Consider the following 23467-nt stretch of genomic DNA (forward strand, 5'->3'; position numbering starts at 1 on the left):
TTTAAAAGGTCTTTTGATTGCAGGGGCATCTGGCCCAGTTGGTAAAGCATGTGACTCTTCATCTCAGGGTAGAGTTCAAGCCCCACATTGGGTGTAGAGATTACCTAAAAAATAATAATTTCAAAAAGTTTTGATTAATTTAGAATGTGTGTATTTTTTTATGTATTATATATGTAACTTTTCATGTTTGTTATCCAGAAGTTTCAAGATATTGAAGAAGCTCATCTCATTCACATAAAGGAAATTATAGAATCCTTGTCAAATGCTATAAAGGAAATTCATTTGCAAATAGGCCAGGTAAGTTTTTCCTTTTGTTGAATTGATCCATGAAAATTTAATGTTCATTTATGACTCTTTAAAAATCCAAAACTCAATATGATATTGGATTATTTTAGGTAAGAATGTGTATTTACATGTATTAAGTATAAAATAAACTGGATTTTTTGGGATGCCTGGGTGGCTCAGTTGGTTAAGCGTCTGCCTTCAGCTCAGGTCATGATCCCAGGGTCCTGGGATTTAGTCCAGCATCAGGCTTCTTGCTCAGCAGGGAGCCTGCTTCTCCCTCTGCCTGCCGCTCCCCTTCTTGTGCTTGCTCGCTCTCTCTCTCGCTCTCTTTATCTGACAAATAAATAAAATCTTAAAAAATAAATAAATAAACTGGATTTGTGATTGTTTGGTCACCAAGGATGATAATTCAAACCACTTGTTAAAATTAACTATAGCTCAGTCCTTTTACTTTAAAATTCTGAAGTTAATGAATTTTTGAATATTTTTTGAAAAATTTACTATTTTATAATTTAGCACAGCAGTAAGTTATAGAACTTGTGCTTAGAGGGGCGCATGGGTGGCTTAGTTGCTTAAGTGTCTGACTTCAGCTCAGGTCATGATCTCAGAGTCCTGGGATTGAGCCCTGTGTTGGGCTTCCCACTCAGCGGGGAGTCTGCTTCTCCCACTCCCTCTCCCTCTCTCCTACTTGGGCTCACTTGCTTTCTCAAAGAAATAAATAAAATCTTAAAAAAAAACCCAAAAAACCAAAAAACTTGCGCTTAGAAATTTTCCAAAAATAGGGGTTCCTGGCTGGCTCAGTTGGTGGAGCATGTAATTCTTGATGTCGGGATTGTGATTTCCAGCCCCACGTTGGGTGTAGGGATTACTTAAAAAAATTTATAAGAAAAAAAAATTTTTTCCCCAAAAATATAAAAGCAGTTTAATTATGACAACTTGGAGTAGAGTAGAGAAAGATGAGGTCTGTTATTTTTTATTATTAAGGATCTAAAGATTATTAGAGTTCTATGTAAGTTTTAATTTATCACATTTATCAGAATTATATGTCTAAAACATTCAAAGATGAGGACAGGAAACTTCCTTGATTGCTAAGGCTGTGGGGCTGTATTTTCAGGGTTTCATGGAAACAGTAGTTGATACCCACAGGTCTACTAACACTAAAAGGTAACAGGGCATGTTAGGTAAATGAAAGTTCTCAAAGGTTTTGGGTTGGAAAAAAAAAACACGTATTTTGCCGTAATGAATTTTGATTGCTTTGTGCAAGTTTTGTCTGAAATACAGGAAGAGGGACGACTGGATGGCTCAGTCAGCTGAGCGTCTGTCTGCCCTCGGCTGGTCATGATCCCAGGGTCATGGGATCGAGTCCCCCATCAGGCTCTCTGCTCAGTGCGGAGCCTGCTTCTCCCTCTGCACCTCCCCCCACTCATGCTCTCCCTCTCACTCTCTGACAAATAAGTAAATAAAATCTTAAAAAAAAAAGTTTGAACTTATAAAAAAATGAAATACAGTAAGAATTTTTGATGGAAAAAGAAAAAAATTATCTTTATTTCATTTTAATAGGTCCATGAAGAATTTATAAATAACATGGCTAACACTACAGTTGAAAGCTTGATTCAAAAGTTTGCTGAGTCAAAAGGCACTGGGAAGGAAAGACCTGGTAAGATGATAAACTCTGTAAGGAAATGTATACAAATTTCTCATCTAGCAACAAATATATTTGCTTTTAAATTCCCAAACTGCAAAACAGAGCTTGGGAGATACCTAAAAATCTTGCGCGCTCTCTCTCTTTCTCTCTCTAAAATATCAAGTTTCATTTACTTGGTGTGTGAAGATTAGTTAAAGTAATATTTTTATTCTGGCCTTTAGTGGTTGATAATTTACTATTAATGGTTATTATAACCTCTAGTAAATTAATATGTTGTCATTTATTTATATTTTTCAAAGACTTAGCAACAGAAGCCCGGTTTATTTTTTTCAATTGTTGAGTTTATAGACATTGACACAGAATGTTAGGTTAGTTTCACATGTGCAACGTGATGATTCACCCTGTCTGGGGGTTATGCTATGCTTACCACAAGTGTAGCTACCATCCCTCACCATATAACACTATTACAATATCATTGTCTATATTCCCTTTGAACAGAAGGGATTTTAGTAAGAGGAAGGTGGGAGAGAATATTGAGCCCTCAGAGCAGTGAGGCTAACAGAGAACCTTTCATAAAACTTAATAACTTTTAAAAATTTCTTAATGAGATATGTATTCAACATATGTAATGTTGAATATATAACATTCGTTGCATGCGTATGTTGAATATATATATATATATATGTTGAATATATTGCATATATATCTGTTGCATGCTAAAACATTCAGACAGTGTTTTACACACTGGAGATATACCAGTGAACGAATGAATACAGGAATCCTGGTTTCTGTTTTATGAACAAATAATTACAGTATCCTGAATCTTACTTTTAATAAGCATGTTATGGTATATCAGTTGTACCCAGTAGCCCATTGTCTTGCCCTGCTCAGCATAGCGTCTTCCAGATTTCTTGATTTTGTTTATTGGTTCCTATTCCATGTTCTTGTAAGATACTTGTTTCACTCTACAGGTAAAAATAATTCAGTCTAGTAAAGAAATTAAAATAACTGTTTGGAATTCAAGATAATGGTTAAGCGATCTGTTGGGAAGTCTGGGAGCCATTTTTCTTTAGTGAAGTTCCCAGAACTAAGGCTTGTAATCTTAATCTTCACTTTTTCTTTTCAGATTTTATTAACTTTCAAATCATGGGTTCACTTACGTTAGTATTTTTCCCTTCATATCTTCTTTTCATGCTTTCTCTACCTACCTGATCAATTGCAGCAACTTGTTTCTGAATCCTGGCATAGTAGAGATTTCTTCTCTAATCCATTTTACATGTTATACAGCACATTTGTATTTTGACTAAATATTATGAATTTATAATTGCACTGCTCCTAAATCTTTGACTTTTCATTATAGACAGAATGAAATTTAGGCTCCGGATTTGGATTTAAAGCTTTTCAGGATCTGCTATGACCAGTCTTTAGTCTTAACTTTCTGTTACTACCCTTCCCTGTGGCGAACTGGAACTGCTTTCTGTTTCCTGTACATGCCCCCTTTTCCCCTTGGTTTCTTAGTTGCCCTTATATTCTTATTCTGGGAAATGCTATATCCCATTTCCTTCCTGCTCCATGTCTTCCCATTTATTTGTCAAGCAAATAAACTCTTAAATATCCACGTCATTTGCTGCTTCCTCCATTGAAAGTGCCAGAGAACTTTAACTGTACTTTTCCCCCTCGTTTATTTGTTATTGGTGCTGTCTACCTTAAATTTTAATAATTGTGCAGATGTGAAGGAAAGTTCTGTGTTTGATTCATCTGTTTATCTTCTTTATGGAGAAACAGTACATTTTTGTTGAGTGAACGAAAATGAACATATAATAGTAAAGTTAGGATGTTAGGTTGTAGTGGATCTGCTATTAGAAAATTCTTGGTGAGAAATAGTAAATAATTGTGGTTAATGTTTAGTGAGATACTGTCTGCCATGTACTGTGCCAACCACTTTGCAGGCAAAATTTGATCTTCAGCATCTGTTTGAAGGAGGTACTATTATTCTCATTTTAAAGATGAGGGAAATGTTGAGAGATTAAATGATTTGCCTAAGTTAGTACATGGCAGAGCAGATAGTAAAATGCCAGGATTCTTGACCGCAGGGTCTATGCTTTGGGAAAATTAGAATAGAACTGAGTTAAGTTTACATATATAAAGAGAACGAGGATGTTGAGATCTATAACTACAGAAAAGTATGAAACCCTATAATTCTTACAAAAGAGATTAAATTATGGGGCGCCTGGGTGGCACAGTTGGTTTAGCGTCTGACTCTTCATTCAGCTCAGGTCATGATTTCAGGGCTGTGAGAGCGAGGTCTGTGTTAGGCTTCGTGCTAGGCATGGAGCCTCCTTAGGAATCTTTCTTTCTCTCCCTCTGCCCCTCACCCCCTGTGTGCTCCCCCTCTCTCTCTTAAAAAAAAAAAAAAAGATTAAAAGTGAAGACCAGTTAAGAGAGGTAAAAACAGTTGGAGAGCAAATACAGTTTTTATATAGAGCATTTAGAAGTGTTGATAGATAAAAGCAAAGATGTATTAGCTGGTTAAAAGTGCCTTAGAACACTAAACAAGATCAGTAGATTGTAGTATTATCATTATCCTGTTTGTCACATTATGTTGTATTTTTGCAAAATGTTATCATTGCAGGAAATTGGGCAAAGTGTACAAGGAATCTCCCTGAATTTTTTTTTTTTTACAACTGTATGTGAATCTATAATTATCTCAACAAATATTAGAGTTACTTTAGGGGAACCTGGGCGGCTCAATTGGTTGGGTGTCTGGCTCATGATTTTGCCTCGGGTCATGATCTCATGGGTCATGGGATCAAGCCCCACGTTCCGCTCCATGTCTACGCTCTACATGGAGTTCTTTTGGGATTCTCTGCCTCTCCTTCTGCCCATCCCCCAGCCTGTGCTTGCACTCTCTCTCTCTTTCTCTCTCTCTCTAAGATAAATAAAATCTTCAAAAAAAAATTTCAGTTATTTTCTTATCTGTGGTATTACTTAGTCCTGTAGTTTGTGGTCTGTTCTTTACTAGCAGTGAAATTTTTTAAGCCTTGTTGCCCTCATCTGTAAAGTGGGGATAATATTTGCTTCATGGGGTTGTTGTGAGAGTTATATGAGATAATGTAACATTTATTGAATACTTAGTAAATGCTATATTAAAAAAGTAATAGATTTCTGATAAATGGGTAGCTACTAATAGATTTCTTATATAAATTTAAATATACTGGCCTCAAGATATAGCGTGACATGTAGAAAATCCCTGTAGCTAAGTGGTAAGAGGTAAGACAGAGGCCAGGAATGGCGATGACATGGGCTTTCCTAGAATAACCACTAAGCGCAGAATTAGGTGACTGTTTTAGGGTGACTGTTGACACTGTGACTATAAATGACTAATTTTCAAAAAAGTGGTCCTAGAACTAACTTTAAAAAGAAAGAGTGGTGTTGGAGTAGAGTGGGTGGAGTAAGTGTTACTTCTCTAGTTGGCTTGCGGTGGGTGACTAGTTAATAGCTCTTTCTTTGTATTTGTTCAGCTTATGGGCACCTGAACAAATGAGTCTGGGGGCCTAGTTCAGTGATGAAAATTTTGTGTTTCTCAGAAAAATAATACACTCAAAAATTTGCATTTGATTGTATGGAATTCATAGACTTAAAGGATTTTGTGTTTTGAGATCTATTCTAACCTTCAATTGTATATACTACTCATTGCTGTTAATATTTTATTTCTCTTGTTTTGTAAGGGCCCCCTCTGGTGGATGAATTCCTTCTTAAACTAGTTTTTGTCCTGTGGGATTTGTATTTTAAAAAGAAAACAAGTTTGGTAAAAAATTTGTATATCTAAAAATTAACCTATTTTTCTTGTGCTGAAAAATGACCATTTTTTCTTTAGTCGTTATCTGTTCAAAGATACAACCTCTAATTTTATGTCCAATTTTCCTCTGTAAATCAAACACTGAAAGCATTAAAACTTTTTTTTTTATTCATTGAGACTATGTTATACTACTTATTATATGAAGTGCCTTTTTTGTCCAAGTTACTTTTTAAAAAATTAAAATAGGGGCGCCTGGGTGGCTCAGTCTGACTGTTGGTTTCGGCCCAGGTTGTCATCTCAGGGTTGTGAGATTGAGCCCCACGTGGGTCTCCATGCAGAGTCTGCTTGTCCCTGTCTCTCTCCCCCTCGTGTGCACATACAAGCACAATCTCTCTCTCTCTCTCTCAAATAAAGAAAATCTTTTAAAAAATTAAAAAATTAAGATATAATTGATATATAGTATTGTATTAGTTTTAGATATGCAACATAATGATTTGATGTATGTATATGAGAAATGATTACCAAAGTAAGTTTAGGTAATGTACATCCCTACACAGTGATAGTTTTTTTTCTTGTGATGAGATCTTTTAAGAACTACTTACTCGGCAGCTTTCAGATATATAGTACAGTATTGTTAACTATAGTCTAGGACTTACTTATCTTATAATAGAAGTTTGTACCTTTTGACCATCTTTAACTATCTTACCCACCCTCTACCCCTCAACTCCCACTGTTGGCAACCACCAATCTGTTAACTGTAGCTGTGAATTTGGTTTTCTTTAGATTCCACATATATGTGAGATCATACAGTATTTGTTTTTTTCTGACTTATTTCACTTAGCATCACGTCCTCAAGGTCCATTCACATTGTTGCAAATGGCAGGATTTCTTTCTTTTTCTAAAAGCTGCATGATATTCCATTGTATATACACAACACATTTTCTTTATCCAGTCAATGGACACTTAGGTTGTTATCCTGACTTGGCCATTGTAAGTAAGGCTGCAGTGAACATGGGAGTATATATAGCTTTTTGAGATAGTGATTTTGAATCCTTCAGATGAATGGCTACAAGTGGAATTGCTGGATCATATCGTAGTTCTATTTTTAAGTTTTTGAGGAACATCCATACTGTTTTTGTCATTACTTTTTAAGTACTGCCTGGCTCTTCTGGAATTAGAATCAGTGTAAGTGGATGCTTTGAATCTCAAAGTGCCTGTGGTCTGAAGGGTTATGAATAAACAGGTGCTTTTTAATTGTGAATATCTTTCTGTGTTCTAATGACATCCTCGTATGCCTGCCCATTCTCATGTAGTTTAATTGCCAAAGGAGATTAAAACCATATTTTTGGAGTTTCCTGTTTTGTAGTCATTCTGCTAATTTACTGTATGCTTTTTATAATTCATAAAAGTTAAGCAAGTTTCCATTTATAAGACACAAAAGGATAAATAACCTAAAAAGTTGGTAGGCCAGTATATGTTTAAATAAAAGATTTTGTTGAAAAACTTACCGGTATTTTCATTATATAACATAGGCTTATAGCCCTCATATGAGGACTTCCAGGGATTATACTGTGTTTAAAGATAAAAAATATGAAAATCCTGAGAAAGGTACACATGAAAAACAATCAGCCACAAATGAAAAAGGAAAAATAAGATTCTTGTGGTCATAGTGCCTAAATGAAATCAGTTGATTAGTTTAAAATTTGGAGAATTTTAGCTTCTACGTTATGTTTATTATTTTATTTTATTTTTTAAAAAGATTTATTTATTTTAGAGAGAGCGCAAATGTGTGCAAGCGAGCGAGAGGTGGGGGAAGGGGCAAGGGGGGAGGGAGAGAGAATCTGAAGCAGACTCCGTGCTGAGGGTGGAGCTCAAGGCGGGGGGCTCTATCCCAGGACCCTGAGATCATGACCTGAGCTTCAATCAAGAGTTGGCTGCTTAACTGACTAAGTCACCCCAGCGCCCCTATGTTTATTATTTTAAAATATAGGGTAAAGCAAATAATTTTTTAAAAATCTAAGGTCATCTTTCTAGAGTGGTCAAGGATTTGGAATAATGTCAAATGTACAAATAGAGCTTCCTACCACTCCCCCTGCCAAAGTTTTCTTTAAAATCAGAGAAGCAAAAATGCTTGTGAAGAAAGCAAAATTAAAAATAGCTAAGAAGAGACAAAGACCTACAGACCCTACCAGTTACACTGTGATTTCTTGGTTTTCCTATTTCATAGCTTGGGGGAATGACTTACAGGAATTTTCCTCTTTCATGATGATGATTAGGGAAGAGGATAATGTAGATTAGCACAAATAGAGAGTAAAAGAGGTAACATAGAAAAGTAACAAGAAAAAACTTCTGTGAAGAAGTACACCTTTACCTGTTGTGTCTAGCCATTCAGAGCAGAGGCATAGAAGTCTGCCCTATGGGATGTATATAGAACCTGATAATGATTTTCATCTGTATCTTTTAGAGCAGGAATCAGCAAACTGTGGCCATTAAGTTTGGTGCTGCTTATCTTTGAGTTGAGTTATAGCAGCTTGTAGAGGTTTACAAGCAAAGAATTGGTTTACTTTTTTAAATGATTGGGGGAAAAATCCAAAGAGTGTTTTGTAATACTTGAAAATTAGAAAATTCAGGTATCATTGTCCATAAAAGTTGTTTCGAACAGTTGCACTTACTTGGTCATGTATTGTCTGTGGCACCTTTCGTCCTACAGCAGGTCAGTAGTTGTGACAGATCTTAGGGCCCACAAGGTCTAAAATACTTACTGTTCACTCTTTGCAGAAATGTTTGCCTAACCCTGTGTTAGAAAATATACTTTCTATGTAGTATAGTAGTGGGTATGTCGTACTGCATTAGAATTGTGTAGCTCAAAGTAGTATATAATCTTTTTTCAAAAGCTGATTCTGCTCTTCTTTTTGGGTTCAGAAATGATTTATTCTGACACCTTGCACTAACTACATCTGCAGTCATATCACAGGATAGTAATTGATTCTTATAATCCTAAACTGTGAAGTAAAGATTAAAATGTGAGCAGGCTTTGTTTAAGAAAAGCTTATTTCATTAATTTGAAGTAGCCACTAAAAACGTTAAATGTATAAACACTGGCAGCAACATAAAAGTAAAAAAATAAGGTAAGCTGATTACAGTTTTTACATGTGCATAATCAAGGGCCGAGTTTTAGTTCTTTTTGCAATATATAAAAGAAGCTAGCTTAAACCACTTTGAACTTAAAAGGAAATTTATTAGAAAGAAACTGAGATACTCAAAATCAGGAATATAGCCAGGCTGCAGAAGGAAACCCAGACCTGTAGGAACATTAAGTATCGTTTTTCCTTCATTCGATCTCTTTATTTCTACTGCTTTATTTTTTTCTTTGCACAGTGGCTTTCTTTGTTTTTCCAGGCACGTGATATAAGGTGACCTCTGTAATTTCTGGGTATTTCCATTTGTTCTTTAATTGCAGCCACAGCTCAGAATTAACCCAGGTTTTGGCCCCTTTACAGATTTCTGGGAGAAAGAATCTAGTCCAGGTAATCTTGGATCAGGTAATTTTTCTAATTTAATCAGTTCTAACTAGGTCATGTAGTATAAACATGGCTTCTGCACCACTTGTGAAGGGGGAAGTTCCTGGGGAAAAAAGATCTGGTGAGCAGGGGATAATCACCCAAGGTTTTATCATTATCACAGAAGGTAAAAACATGACTCAGTCTAGGAGGTATGTCAGATATGGAGGTAATGTCAGATTTTGGATGTGTAGGAGATTATATTTCAATGTTAAGATTCTGTGTTTGGAGAACTAGATGAAATTTTCAAAGTTTATGAGGTTTTACAGTGACTGAAATTTCATAGTGAAAAACCTGTGTTTTTAATTTAAGACCATGGTTCCTAAGTTTCCCTCATCACTGATTCTTAAACCTTGGGAACATATGAGAATCAGTAGTGGAATTTTTTTTCCTTTTTCCTTCCTTCCTTCCTTCCTTCCTTTCTTCTTTCCTTCCTTCCTTCCTTCCTTCCTTCCTTCCTTCCTTCCTTCCTTCCTTCCTTCCTTCATTTTTCTCTCTCTCTCCCTCTTGCTTCCCCCACCCCCAATCTCTATTTTAAAAAAATGTACAGACAGTTCACTGCCCTGGAAATTCTGATTTCAGTGGTCTAGGGTGGATCCTTGATAACACTATATTTTAAAACTCCTCATCTGAGTCTAATATGCAGCCACTGTTCAGAATCCATAGCATTTTATCACTAGATGCTTGTTATAAATGCAGAATCTCAGAACTCTCCTGATGATTCTTAGGAGATTCAAGTAGGTATTGGGATTTGGAACCAGTGGATCGAGAGAATTCTTTTTACAAGCCCTTTATTAAAATAAATACTCTGGGGGCGCCTGGGTGGCACAGCGGTTAAGCGTCTGCCTTGGGCTCAGGGCGTGATCCCGGCGTTCTGGGATCGAGCCCCACATCAGGCTCCTCTGCTATGAAGCCTGCTTCTTCCTCTCCCACTCCCCCTGCTTGTGTTCCCTCTCTCGCTGGCTGTTTCTGTCTCTGTTGAATAAAAAAAATAAAAAAAATTAAAAAAAAATACTTTAAAATAAATACTCTGAAGTGAAGTATCATTGATGTTGCAACTTAACTTTCAAATGATTTAACAAGCTAAAAAAAAAAAACCTGTATGTGTGTATGGGTATTTGTAGAGAAAGGGAAAGCAAATATGGCAAAAGGTTATTTTCTGCCATAGCATTTATAAAAATGCTATGACCTGGGGGCTCCTGGGTGGCTCAGTCGGTTAAGCCTCTGACTCTTGATTTCAGCTGGGGTCAAGAATCTTGGGGTTGTGGGATCCAGCCCTGTGTTGGGCTCCGTGCTCAGCGGGGAGTCTGCTTAGGATTCTCTCCCTCTCCCTCTCCCCTAGCTCATGTTTTCATTCTCTCTCTTAAAAAAAAAAAAAAAAAAAAGACACGACCACGGTTCGAGTAACTAGTTTAAGGTAATTAGCCAGCAAGCAGGTGGCAAAACCAGAACTTGAACCTCCATGCCCTTTGTACATCACCACAAGCTAGAGTTTGATTTTGTTTTTCATGTTAGCTTGCCTGAGTTCACCATCCCAAGCATCTAGGAATGTGGCTGTGTTGCATTCTGCAGGCCCAAGAGCAAGCTTGAAAATTTAGTCATTGACTTCCATTGCTATGACTAACTGTCCCCTCCCCCTACCTTTCCCTCCTTTCCTCCCACTCTCCTGTGTCATAGTTCCCTCCCCACCCCCTATTATCATCATTCTTATTATTAGACTTTGGGATCTGGGCATGTTCAGATATTTTATTTTGGCTTCTGATAGAAACAAGTGTTCTGTGCTTGATTTGTGTAGCCCAGACTTACTATTTCATTTTTCAGGCCAATTATTAACTAGACAGAGTTGCGTATTTGCCCTGTTGGTGGCCTGAGATTTAGAATTGGTTTCAAAACAGTGGGAACTATTAAGTGTTTTACTTTTTTTTTTTTTTTTTAAAGATTTTATTTATTTATTTGACAGAGATAGAGACAGCCAGCGAGAGAGGGAACACGAGCAGGGGGAGTAGGAGAGGAAGAAGCAGGCTCACAGCGGAGGAGCCTGATGTGGGGCTCGATCCCATCATGCTGGGATCATGCCCTGAGCTGAAGGCAGACGCCTAACCGCTGTGCCACCCAGGCGCCCCGAGTGTTTTACTTTTTAAAATACTGTACCTCATCCACAAAATGTTTGTGTTGATTAAAGATTGCTGTTAAATTGTCTTTCCTCCTGTAACATTTCTTAAAAATTTTGATCTATATTAGAATTGGATTAACTCTTTAGGTTGTTGACTTTTCTTTTTTTTTGTAGCAATAATTTATTTCTACCTGATGATTAAAGAAAAATCCTCTGTAAGAATTGTTTTACTTTATTGTTGACCTCATGGAGGTCTGCCTTTACTTGAACTCATGATGGCATTTCTATATAATGTGTAAAAGAGCATCAGGAGGCAGAGCCAACATGGTCGTATTTGCTTTTATACAAATTAAATTGCCCTTGTGGCCCAGCATAAAATCTAAGCGCTACGAGCAGTTATTCATTTTGACAACAGAATTAATTGAGCCTAAAACAGTTGAAATTCCAGTTGTAGCAAACTGTTCTTTCTGAGTCTCACTCTGGCTTTGGGACTGTCAAAAAAAGTAACTTGTCTTATGATTAAAGAGCAGAATGATGGGCACTGGAGTGCATTTGAGGGAGATGCTGAATAAACTTTCTATTTGTGAAACATTTCGGAAGTGACATGCTACAAGGGGGGTCAGAATGTGCATGGATATCCAGCTGAGCTGTCAGCTGGCACAGAGCCAGGCACGCAAAGCTTCGCCGTGTGAAGCGGCATGTGGAGCATATGCCATTTGATAAAGAAAATCTTGTTCATGCATGAGTTAATTTTTTTAAAGGTATTTTTAGTATTATTACACCAGAAACTTTGTATTTCTGTCTTTAATAGAAAAGCTTATGGGCTGAAGGTACTCAGTTTAAAACTTTTATATATACTTTACAATTTAAAAGGATCTGGCATCTTATATTTTAGAAATGTTGGTGATTTTGAATAGTTTATTTTTATTGGACACATCCCTATTTGAAATGGATTTTAAAAGGATTGTTTAGAAAAGATAAAGGGAAAAGCAGTTGAGATATGTCTGGTATAGGAAAAAGGTTTTGTGAGAAAAAAATGTAGAATTCTGTGGGAGGGAATTTTGGTAGAGTTAAGGGATGCCTTTGCTATTTTCATATGTATGAAAGTATCCAAAGATCTTAAAAGAATATATATCATATTTGCTAAGACGATGTTATAAAAGTCTTTCTAGATACTCTGTTTTATTTTTTTAAATAATATTTTTTATTATATTATGTTAGTCACCATACAGTACATCCCTAGTTTTTGATGTAAAGTTCCATGATTCGTTACTTGCTCTATTTTAAAATATTTGTAAAGAATGCAGCTTGTTTGCCATTGAGGTTGTGTTTTGTTTTTCCTCTCTATAATAAGCCCATAGCCTGAGTATTCGAGATTCTGTAAATAGTTACTGGGCACAGATTATGTGATGTGTAGCTATAGGACCTCTCAGATTTGACAGGTGGTCATAGTCTCTTAAGGTTTATTAGTAAGTGATAAAGCTGATAATACATAATAAACTGTTGGTAATTTAGGTAGAGATTTTTCATTCTTCATAATTTTTACATCAGGTAGTTGCTTATTATCAAAGGACATACTACAGTTCTTTACCTTTATTGGTCTTTCAGTTTCATCTCATTGTAAAGTGTTAAGCCTCTGATGGATTTTTAACAACAAGCTCATTTAATGAATTCTTAGTTTCCAGAATTGCTGAGTGGACTTGAAGTCTTTAAAGTTTTAATTGGGCCATGTTCTGATTCTGAGGCTTTTTTGGGTGGAAGTAGTAAATGTATTTTTTCTTTCTTTCTTTCTTTTTTTTTTTTTTTTTTTTAGGCACATGATATATATAATAAGAATACTGTAGTAAGAAAGGTATTGCTAATTAATTGATTAGGACCTTGGTTATCAACTCACTTCATGAGTTTTTTTAAAGTTATTTTGCTTATCCCTAAATGTTAATGTACTCTATTTGAATAGAAACCCATACTGAAGAAGTAGATCTTAGGTTTGGGGTTAAGAAGAAGGGCATTTTGGCCAATATTTTTAGGTGTTCCTACTTGTAGAGAAATCTTTCTTGTTAATCTGTGCTTGCTTTTAAAATGGAATCATCAATGAGAACTCTGATTATGAACTTACGCATAGATACAGTTAAGCTGAACATCTCAGAAGAACCATTAATGAAATCTTCCATTTTCCCCTGTTCAGGCTCTGTTTTTAAATTTTTTTGAAATAATATGTTGAACCTATTACCGTTAAGTTATTTCACAAAAAATACTGGACCTTGTATAAATTTAAGTATTAAAAAACAGGGCTAAAATGACAGTTTAACAGAAGATAATTTTTTAGTCCGATACTTAGCTTTGGGGATGTTTCAGTAGAACAGTGATTCACGCTTTTACTAAATTTCTTACTACCTATATAATTTAGTGTTCCGCGTATAAGAAATATACCATTATATGGGATTTGAGGCTAGTCTTCACAGATCTGTTATTTTAGGGCTGTTGTGTTTTTCAGCTGATTTCTATTTTATCATCTTCTTCCTCTCTGAAGTCTATCCCTCTTATCAGTGCTAAATTAATCTTCTTGTACAACCACTTTGGAGGGGCATGTGTATATCACCTCACAGGAAAACTCCTCCCACTACCTGCAAGCTACAAGTTCACATTCCTTGACCTGCTATACAGTTAGAGCATCACGACTTAGCTACTATGTAATTAGTGCATTTACCTGTTCAGCAAGTATTTGTTAAAGACCTATTATTTGCCAGTTCACAGTAGTTTACTAGACAGACAAACTCCCAAACTTACATTCTAGTATTTTTTACTATGTTGGTCCCCCCGTCCTCCCCATGAACATAACCAAGGATTCAGTAACTGCCTTTTATTATGCTTGTTTTCTCTCAAGTATCCTGCAACCTCCTTGAAAGCAGAAACTACAGATGGGGTTTGGGTCTCCAGTTCTATAGTATCAAATATAAGAGTTTTTCAGTAAATTTTGATGATAATAATCAGCTAGTCCCAGTTTTTGTCACTGTTAGGATTATTTGAATTTTTAAATTATTGATATTTTAATATTTAACACTATCAGATAATAGAACACATTTCAGGTCAGTTAAAAAGCTGTGATAGGATCTGATCTGATTGTTTTCCATCAGCTTGCTTTTTTATTTTTATTTTTTTAATTTTTACTAGCAGTTGTTCATCTGTTTTTTGTTCGTTTGTTTAGGCCTTATTGAATTTGAAGAATGTGACCCTGCTAGTGCAGTTGAAGGTAAGTTGACTGCTTGTAATAGTGTTAACTGGCTAATATCTTCTGTTATTGAATAAATAGAGAGTAGCTGTTGTCCATTGGTGTCAGCATGTCTGTGGAGTGATACAGAAAATCTGAATATGGTTTGGAGACCTACAGATACTGTTCTTTATTTAATAAATAAACAGTATGTTTGCCCAAAGGAATATTGAGCGTTGTTAGGGTATATATCTTAAAAGATTAAATATAATGTATTTATTTTCAAATATACATTGAGATTGTTTTCTTTATTGACGTCCATTTTAAATATTTTCATGTCATATATATGAAAATGGTCACTGCACATTAATGTATAAGACAGTCTAAAGTGAGAAACATTTCAGTAATTATAATGAGGTTATATATTAATGTTATTACTGTCATTCAAAATGAGTGATGATGTGACTTGGAGAAAGGGTTCACTACCCTTCCTGTTTGTTTGTTTAAAGATGTTATACACCCAACATAGGGCTTGAGTTTACAACCCCAAGATCAAGAGTCCCATGCTCCTCTGAGCCAGCCAGGTGCCTCCCCCTTCCTGTTTAAATGATGAATTTCATAGTATGAAACCTAAGAGATGCCTGCTGTTTTTGTCATATTTTATGTATCTCACTTTGTGAGATACTAGAAATAATTTGCAAACAATCTTTCATTTTTTTTTCTTCCAAAATTTATCTAAGAATTTGGAGAAAATGTTTGCTGTTGTGTATAAGGTTCTCATTGGAGAAGTCAGGGCTCTGGTGCCTCGACTTTTTTTTCCTTTAAGAGAGGGTGTAGGGCAGGCAGGGTTAGAGGGGGAGACAGAATTTTTTTTCTTTCAAGATTTTATTTAAATTCATGTTCACATACAGTGTAATATTAGTTTCAGGGGTAGAATTTAGTGATTCATCAGTTGCATATAACACCCAATGCTTACTACATCAAGTGCCTTCCTTAATGCCCATCACCTAGTTACCCCATCCCACCACTCCCCTCCCCTCCAGCAACCCTCAGTTTGTTCCCTATATTTAAGAGTTATGGGGCACCTGGGTGGCTCAGTTGGTTAAGCATCTGCCTTGGGCTCAGGTGATGATCCCAGAGTCCTGGGATCGAGCCCTGTTGGGCTCCCTGCTCAGCGGGGAGCCTGCTTCTCCCTCTCCCTCTGCCTCTCCCCCCTGCTTGTGCTCTCTTTCTCTCACTCTCAAATAAATAAATAAAATCTTAAAAAAAAAAAAAGGGGTCTCTTATGGTTTGCCTCCCTCTCTGTCTTTATCTTCCTTTTCCTTCCTTTTCCCTATGTTCATCTGTTTTGTTTCTTCAATTCCACATGAGTGAAATCATATGGTATTGGTCTTTCTCTGACTGACCTCATTTGCTTAGCATAATATACCCTAGTTCTGGGAGAGAGAGAATCTTAAGCAGGCTCCACAGCCAGTGTGGAGCCCAATGCTGGGCTAGATCTCATGACCCTAAGATCATGACCTGAGCTGAAATCAAAAGTTGGACGCTAAACCAACTGAGCCACCCAGGCACCCTGGTGTCTAGATTTCTTACAGTTCCTAACTTCTTACAGTTTTATAAACAATACGTATTTAAGTTCTCTGTAATTCAGCTTTCTTTGTTGTAAAATGTGGATAGTAGGGGCACCTGGGTGGCACCTCAGATCATGATCTCAGGGTTGTGAGATGGAGTGCTGCTTCAGGCTCCATGCTCAGCTTGAGATTCCCTACCTCTCCCTCCCCCAGCTTGTACTCTCTCTCTCTCTCTCAAATAAATAAAATTTTAAAAAGATGTAGATAGTAAATAATACTTTGCGAGAATAAAAATGTGTATTTGATTTTTAAAATATTATAACATGATATACAAATGTATGATTTAGGGAATTAGTTTTGCATGAAAACAAGTACCCTGTTCTAAAACATCTGAATTATAATCCTGGCTAAATAGTATTTAGTAGCTGTATAACATTGAGTTAAAAAAACAAGAAGACTACCCTTGAGTTTCCTTATCTATATGGTGAGGAGTTCTCTTAGGTATGTTCTGGTTGTCAGAGTGAGCAGCTAAGCTTTATTTATTTATTTTTTTGGATATTTTATTTATTTATTTATTTGTCAGAGAGGGAGGAGAGCACAAGCAGGGTGAGGGGCTGAGGGAGAAGTAGGCACTCCACTGAGCAAGGAGCCGGATGTGGGACTTGATCCCAGGACCCTGGGATTATGACCTGAGCTGAAGGCAGATGCTTAACCGACTGAGCCACCCAGGCGTCCCAGCAGCTAAGCTTTAAATGCTGAATTCCATCAACAATCGATAGCATGACTGATCCCTAAAAAATAAATTTGTCATGCAAGTAGAGGAGGAAGAAGTGCTGTACTAGGCAAAATAAAGATCTTTGTTTCTCATTTATGGTAGAATCAACTTACAACATTGTTTATATTAAAGATAACATATGGGCAAAAGAATGCCATATGTTTTCCATGTTTACTGTTAATGGATCTGTTGTGTCATCTTTTTTTTAAAACAACACGTTTATATTTTGTAACCTTCCAGACAGGAAACATGACCTGACCTGCATTTATAACAGAATCTAATTTAGTAAATAATGTACTTTCTTTGAAGTTTTAAGATACCTCCAAATGCTTATTTTGTCTTGATCAAGTGAAATGTTCTATAACCTTTCGGTGCATAACAGGCTATATTAAATTAAGAAAAGTCTAAACAGATAGTGACTCTGATTTAAAAGTTAGGGTTTAGCAGTTAATACTTTTATTTTTTGCATCCAAATTTAGTATTGACATAAATTATATGTCAAGATACAAGATGTATTCATAAGTTTAATATATTTATCAGCAACAGTTATGTTTCTGTAATAATATATTTTTATTTTAAGGTATAAAACCAAGGAAAAGGAAGACTTTTGGTTTGCCAGGGATAATTAAAAAGGAAAAGGATGCAGAGTCTGTGTAAGTATATTACATATTGTCAGAATCCTCTGTTGTTGCGAGTTAAGACCGTTGTTTTGAATTTGAGAAGAAAAAATTCCATTATAAATAACTCAAAGTATATATGTCTAAGGTTTGAAAAATAGTTTTCTAACTGTATTTACTAGCTCCTCTGGTTTTAGATTAAAGTACTAACTTTTCTTATTGTTTTAAAATCTTAAGGTGAAAGTTTTAGTGTCTTGAAATTGAAACTTTAAAGGTACTCTTTTTATAAAATGATACATGCATATTTTAAAAAACAAAAGTGCAGAGGAAACTAAAAATTCTTCTAAGTCTTAATGCTTAAGAAAAAACCCGTGGTCAACAATTGAATGAAAATCCTTCTAGACAATTCTAAACATGTAGCCACACAGTGATATATGTACACATAAATAGAAAATGGGGGAGAACAAAGGTGCTAACATGTTTTAAACATTTATGCTAGGTCATCAATTTTAGATGGGAGGTGGAGTATAAATATGATTTACATACAATTAAGACATTAATATACAAAGACTATATAATTTGCATGTAATAAATTTGACAAATATTGGGTAAGTGAAGTTCTCTACCTTGGCTATGCATTAGAACTACCTGGAAAATTAGATATATTTATGCCAGGCCCCACCTCAGACCAGTTAAACCAGATTCTCAGGGTGTGAGGCCGAGAATAATTTTGGTTTGGTTTGGTTTGGTTTTAAGCAGCATGTGTGATTCCTAACATACACCTAGGGTTGAGAATCTCTAAGAGTTGTGATTTACAAGAGACAAACTGGAATCTTTCTTTCTATAATTATTCAGCCTTATATAGATTGACAAGATGCTAATCAAATCTTAAATGATTAGTTGACTACGTAACCCTGGCTGAAAATTTGTTTAAAATCCCTACTTCTCTAGCATAATTATCAGAGCTCTCATGGGCACTTGTATTTTCAGTATAAGAGAACAATTTATGCTTTGGGCTTTCTTACCTCCTACCTATTTAGATTCTTTTTATCTGAGTTTCTCAGAGTGTCTAACCACTCCAAATGTCTGTTTCTTCTTCCCTCCCAAGTTTTACTTGGTTAACAAATTAAGACCAATTGCAAAGTGATTTATATCTGTAGTTACCATCTCATCTGCAAATGTCTTTTCAGCATTTATGAAGGGGATATTTTGCTAAGGAGATGGAATCCAGTCTATTTTTGTAACATTGGAAATACTTATGGAAATCTAAACAGTTGATTTGTAAGTGAAATTATAAATGTAGCCAGTTCATCTTTGGGTCTATTGTAAAGAATAAAGGCCTTAAATTCAAGTATTTTTATAATATATGGTTTTCACAACTGTCCATTCAGGGATCGTACAATATTTTTGTATATTCTGTGTTTTTAAAATAGTTTTTCATGATCAGGAATTTCCCAGTACCATCATTAGGCCACTTGGATATTGGAATGGTTTTTTATAAACACTGAGAAGGTCGGAGCCAGAAACCAGTGCTTAAACAACTGCATCATGATTGCGTTCTTTCAACACCTGCAGGCAGGAAAAATGTTAGAAACCGCTTTGTTTGAAATGCCTGAGGCTCTTGGCATGCTTCTTCGCATAGCCTGAAGGCTTTGAAATGCCAGCAGTTGTGGAAGAGGGGTCCTCCTCAGAGCTTGCTCCGAGCTTGCTCTTCCTGGGGCAGCTGCAGGTCTCATTACAGCCCACTGTGAAAGCAAACAGATGAGTGCTTCGCCACAAAGATTGGAGAGCTCTGGCTGAAAGCCAGACAATAAACTGTTTGGAACTTTGACACTTTTATATTTAAAGTGTGTCTTGAAAAAAGAAGGAAGTAGAAGTGCTCCAGTATCTTAAATAATTCGATTCTATAGAGGAAATGAATTTATTATTATGGTGCCTTTTCTGGAACCTCAGAGTATGCATAGGAATATACCAGTAATAAGGAAGCTCTTTTTCAAAACTTGTGATTTTAAGGATGTTTAAGTGGCTATAAAGACACAAGAGGCTTGCATTTACCCTCTTTGGTGCTTCCATTTGGATTAAGAGCAGTGTAGTCATCTCTCTTTTTTCATTATTTCAGTCTATTTCATCCTGTCTTCCTTTAACAAAATTCTTCAATTTGAAGATTTTTTCTGGTTTGTGCTTAGTCTTTGGATAGATAGAGATGACCTAGATATTAATTTAGTACTTTTTATTACTGTTCATTGGGCTCTCAAGGTATACCTAATACATATGTTTTCAGTCTCTTATTAAAGTGGCAGATTCTGATACTATATGTGCATTAACTGTCTCAGGCCACCAGATATATTACTAATCCAAATGCCTTTTAAATGTTCACTCTAATTTTTATTAGTGAATTTGTTCTAGAATATGTAGAAATTCTTCTAACTTTATTCTTCGTGGCCTTCAGTTTCTTTATGGATTTAGGTCTTTATTTGGTTGAGAAAGATGGTCTTCTTTATGTTTTAGTTTTACATTCAAAACACTTCTTTGCTAGTTTATATCCAAATTAATATTTATCAGTTAAATGATAAAATACCAGTTTTCAGCAACTTACTATATTAGACTAGAAAGCTTTTTCAAGCAGAATTCTGACTACTCATTTAACATATTTGGAGAAAAATGGTTTGGCTTCTATATATATGCTAGCTATGGACATTACTTCAAATGAAACTGAAGTTTTAACAAGAATATATTGTAAAATGTTATTTACTTATATTTACCAATTAATATAATTACAGACTTTTTTAAAAAAGCCAAGCTTTCTTCTTAGAATTTCTTTTTTATAACTTTCTCTATCTGAAGAATTAAAGGCCAGTAGCAATCCTTGTGGGACTGACAGCTTTCTTTATATGATTTCATGTGTATATTTATGGAAAAGAAGTGCTTTTGAAGTGTAAGTTTTTAAAATACTTGTAAGCTATGTGAGTTTTATTTTGCCATGTATTACGGATATAGTAATGCTTTCTTTTGAACTTTAAAATCACTTGGTATATTTTAATCCTCATGATTTGATTTTCCTAAGTATCTTTGTAAAGTTTAAAAGTTATGTTTAAATAACAAGGTAAACACTTTGAATATAGTATAATTATAGATCTAATAGTTGATTATTTCTAATATTTTTCTTATTTTAATAGGGAATGCCCTGATGCAGATTCACTTGTAAGTTGATTTTACTTTGATATAAACCATGTAAATTGGCTATTTTCATTAGGAAATACCCAATATATTTGAGTTGAGTTGCTCACAGATCTTTCCAAGAAAAATACTAACCAGCTTATTGTAAATTCACTGTTAAAATTATTTTACAGATGCACTTTTGCCTTTATATTACTAGATGGTCTTCTATTAAATAGAAGGTAGTTCTACCTACCTTTGTAAAGTGTACATTTTACTTTTAAAATTTGCGTGGTGTCATACCATATTGCTTTTTCTTGGGAAATGTGCCATACCTCAGATCTGCTCTTTACTAATGTATTCCTGATCATTAAATTATTATTTTATCTATTCAATTATTTGAGTTCTAAGAGATTATCAATTTAGAAAACGTAACAATAACCATGGTCAGTATTTTTCTGTGCTTCTTGTTTTGTAGAAAAAGTTTGTTTATATTTTTTATTTAAATATATTTCTTTATATATAATTGAAGAAGACATTAAATGGAGCTCACTGCTATTACAGTGGGAGAGATTTACCAAATGGTGTAAGTAATGTGTAGACAGACACATTTTTCAAATTGTTCATTAGACACTGGTCATGTTGCTAAGTGTAGTAGAGTCAAGCTGTCTGTCTCCTTTGCATATTGTTCTTGCTTGCATAATTACTGTTTCTTTTGGCCCCAAGTCGTTTTGATCTTTTACAGCATACTGGTGTACCAAGATAAAGACATTTTGTGAAATACTGTGTTTTATGTAACTTAAAGTATAAAGTATATTTTCTTTAGAATAAGAAAATTATGATAGTAAATGTATATTGAAAATAGAGAATTAGATTTCTCGTGAGCTCTAGTGTTAAAATCATCAGTGTTTTAGAATTACATTTAATTTACCAATTGTCTGTTATACTCTTGGTTTATTAATTAATGAAAAAGTTAGCAGATGTGTTTGATATTTACTTTAGTATTCATCGTGAATTTCATTTTGGAATTATTTATGCATAGCATTTATTTGACGATTGCAATATTGAATTACTTTAATGCTTCATATTTTATATATACTCCCTTAAATAAAACATTCGTGATCCTCTCAGCTCATTGATACTATTCTATAATGATCAATGTTAACCAATTTTAAACTTTTAGTCAATACTTGTCTGGAATTAGAAAAGGGCTTTTAAAGAGGATGCATAAGGCTAATGCCATATAAGAAATGACTGATAAATTTGTGTAGAAAGAAAATATCTGAAATTACAAAAAAAATACATCATAGAAGAATTTGATTCAGTAAAGATAAATTGGCAGAGTATATTTGCAAGACACGTAACAAGGGGCTACTTTCCTTTTAAAGTTTATACAAGTCATTATTTAAGGTGAGCAGTGTCCCAATAGGAAAAGGGCATTATGATAAAAGCAAGCTGTTTTCATGAAAAGAAATAGAAGTGGTAAATAACCATCAGAAATGTTGTTCAGGAGAGTAGTCTCATTCTGATGCAAATTAGAACGAAATTCCTATATTTACCTATCATATTGGCAAAAGTTTTGGTATATTCATATTATTGGTAGGAATATAAATTGATATAATCTGTCTTATCGATAGTTTGGCAGTGTCTTCTCAATAAGAAATGCATGTTCTTTTTGACTCTCCAGTCCTGCTGCTTGAAGTTTACTGTTACGGCTATATTCACAAACTATATGTATGTGCTTGATCCAGATGTATGCATACAGTAGTCGTCCCGCCTCCCACCCACTGCCCCGGCTTATCTGAGGTTTCGCTTTCCATGGTTGAGGTTACTCGTGGTGGATCATGGTTCAGAAGCAGATGATCCTCCTTCTGATATATCATCAGGTCATTAGTAGCCTGACACTACATCACAATGCCTACTACATTCACCTCATGTCATCTCATCATGTAGGTATTTTATTATCTCAGATCATCACAAAAAGGGTGAGTACGGTAAAATAAGATATTTTGAGAGAGACCACATTCACATAACTTTTTTTTTTTTGAAAGATTTTTATTTATTTGAGAGAGAGAGAGCGTGAGCAGGAGGAGGAGCAGAGGGAGAGCAAGAAGCAGATTCCCTGCCGAGCAGGGAGCCCCAGTGATGCAGGGCTCTATCCCGGCACCCTGTGATCATGACCTGAGCCAAAGGCAGGTGCTTAACTGACTGAGCCACCGAGGTGCACCATCACATAACTTTTATTATAGTATATTGTTAAAACTCTTCTATTTTATTATTAGTTGTTGTTAATCTCTTATTTGCCTTAAAAAAATCTCTTACCGTGTCTAATTTGTAAATTGAACTTTATCATGGGTACGTATGTATAGGAAAAAACATAGTGTATATGAGAGGCATAATCATCCTCCATTTCAGGCATCCCCTGGGGTGTGGGAATGTGTCCTCCCTGGGTAAGGGAGACCACTGTCTGTAGAATAGGAGGGAGGGAGAAGTAGAAACAGATATTTATTTCAACATTGTTTATATTAACACTGAAAACACCCATCCAAATGGACACTGTTTAAATAAATTGTTAAACATTCACTGTAATAGTCAGATGTTATAAAATTAGGTTGCCCTGCCTGCTCATATTTAAAGAGCTTACTAAAGAAAAGCAAGTATGATTTTTGAGTAATTGCTGTTTTAAAAATATAAATGGGTAGATATCATTCTTTTTGTTTTTTTTTTAAAGAATGTGT

At 35.2% G+C, this 23467-nt stretch overlaps 1 protein-coding gene across 1 annotated transcript in view; it reads left to right on the forward strand.

The window, feature by feature from the left end:
* The window catches only part of FCHO2 (FCH and mu domain containing endocytic adaptor 2), a 114065-nt gene that overhangs the window by 43752 nt on the left and 46846 nt on the right, over nucleotides 1–23467 (forward strand). Inside the window, exons 7-11 of the mRNA XM_034656344.1 lie at nucleotides 199–297; nucleotides 1846–1942; nucleotides 14608–14652; nucleotides 17537–17609; nucleotides 20750–20774. Coding sequence (XP_034512235.1) covers nucleotides 199–297; nucleotides 1846–1942; nucleotides 14608–14652; nucleotides 17537–17609; nucleotides 20750–20774 — 339 coding nt within the window. The remainder of the gene's footprint in view (nucleotides 1–198; nucleotides 298–1845; nucleotides 1943–14607; nucleotides 14653–17536; nucleotides 17610–20749; nucleotides 20775–23467) is intronic.

Source organism: Ailuropoda melanoleuca, chromosome 3 (assembly GCF_002007445.2).
Source record: "Ailuropoda melanoleuca isolate Jingjing chromosome 3, ASM200744v2, whole genome shotgun sequence".
NCBI lineage: Eukaryota > Metazoa > Chordata > Mammalia > Carnivora > Ursidae > Ailuropoda > Ailuropoda melanoleuca.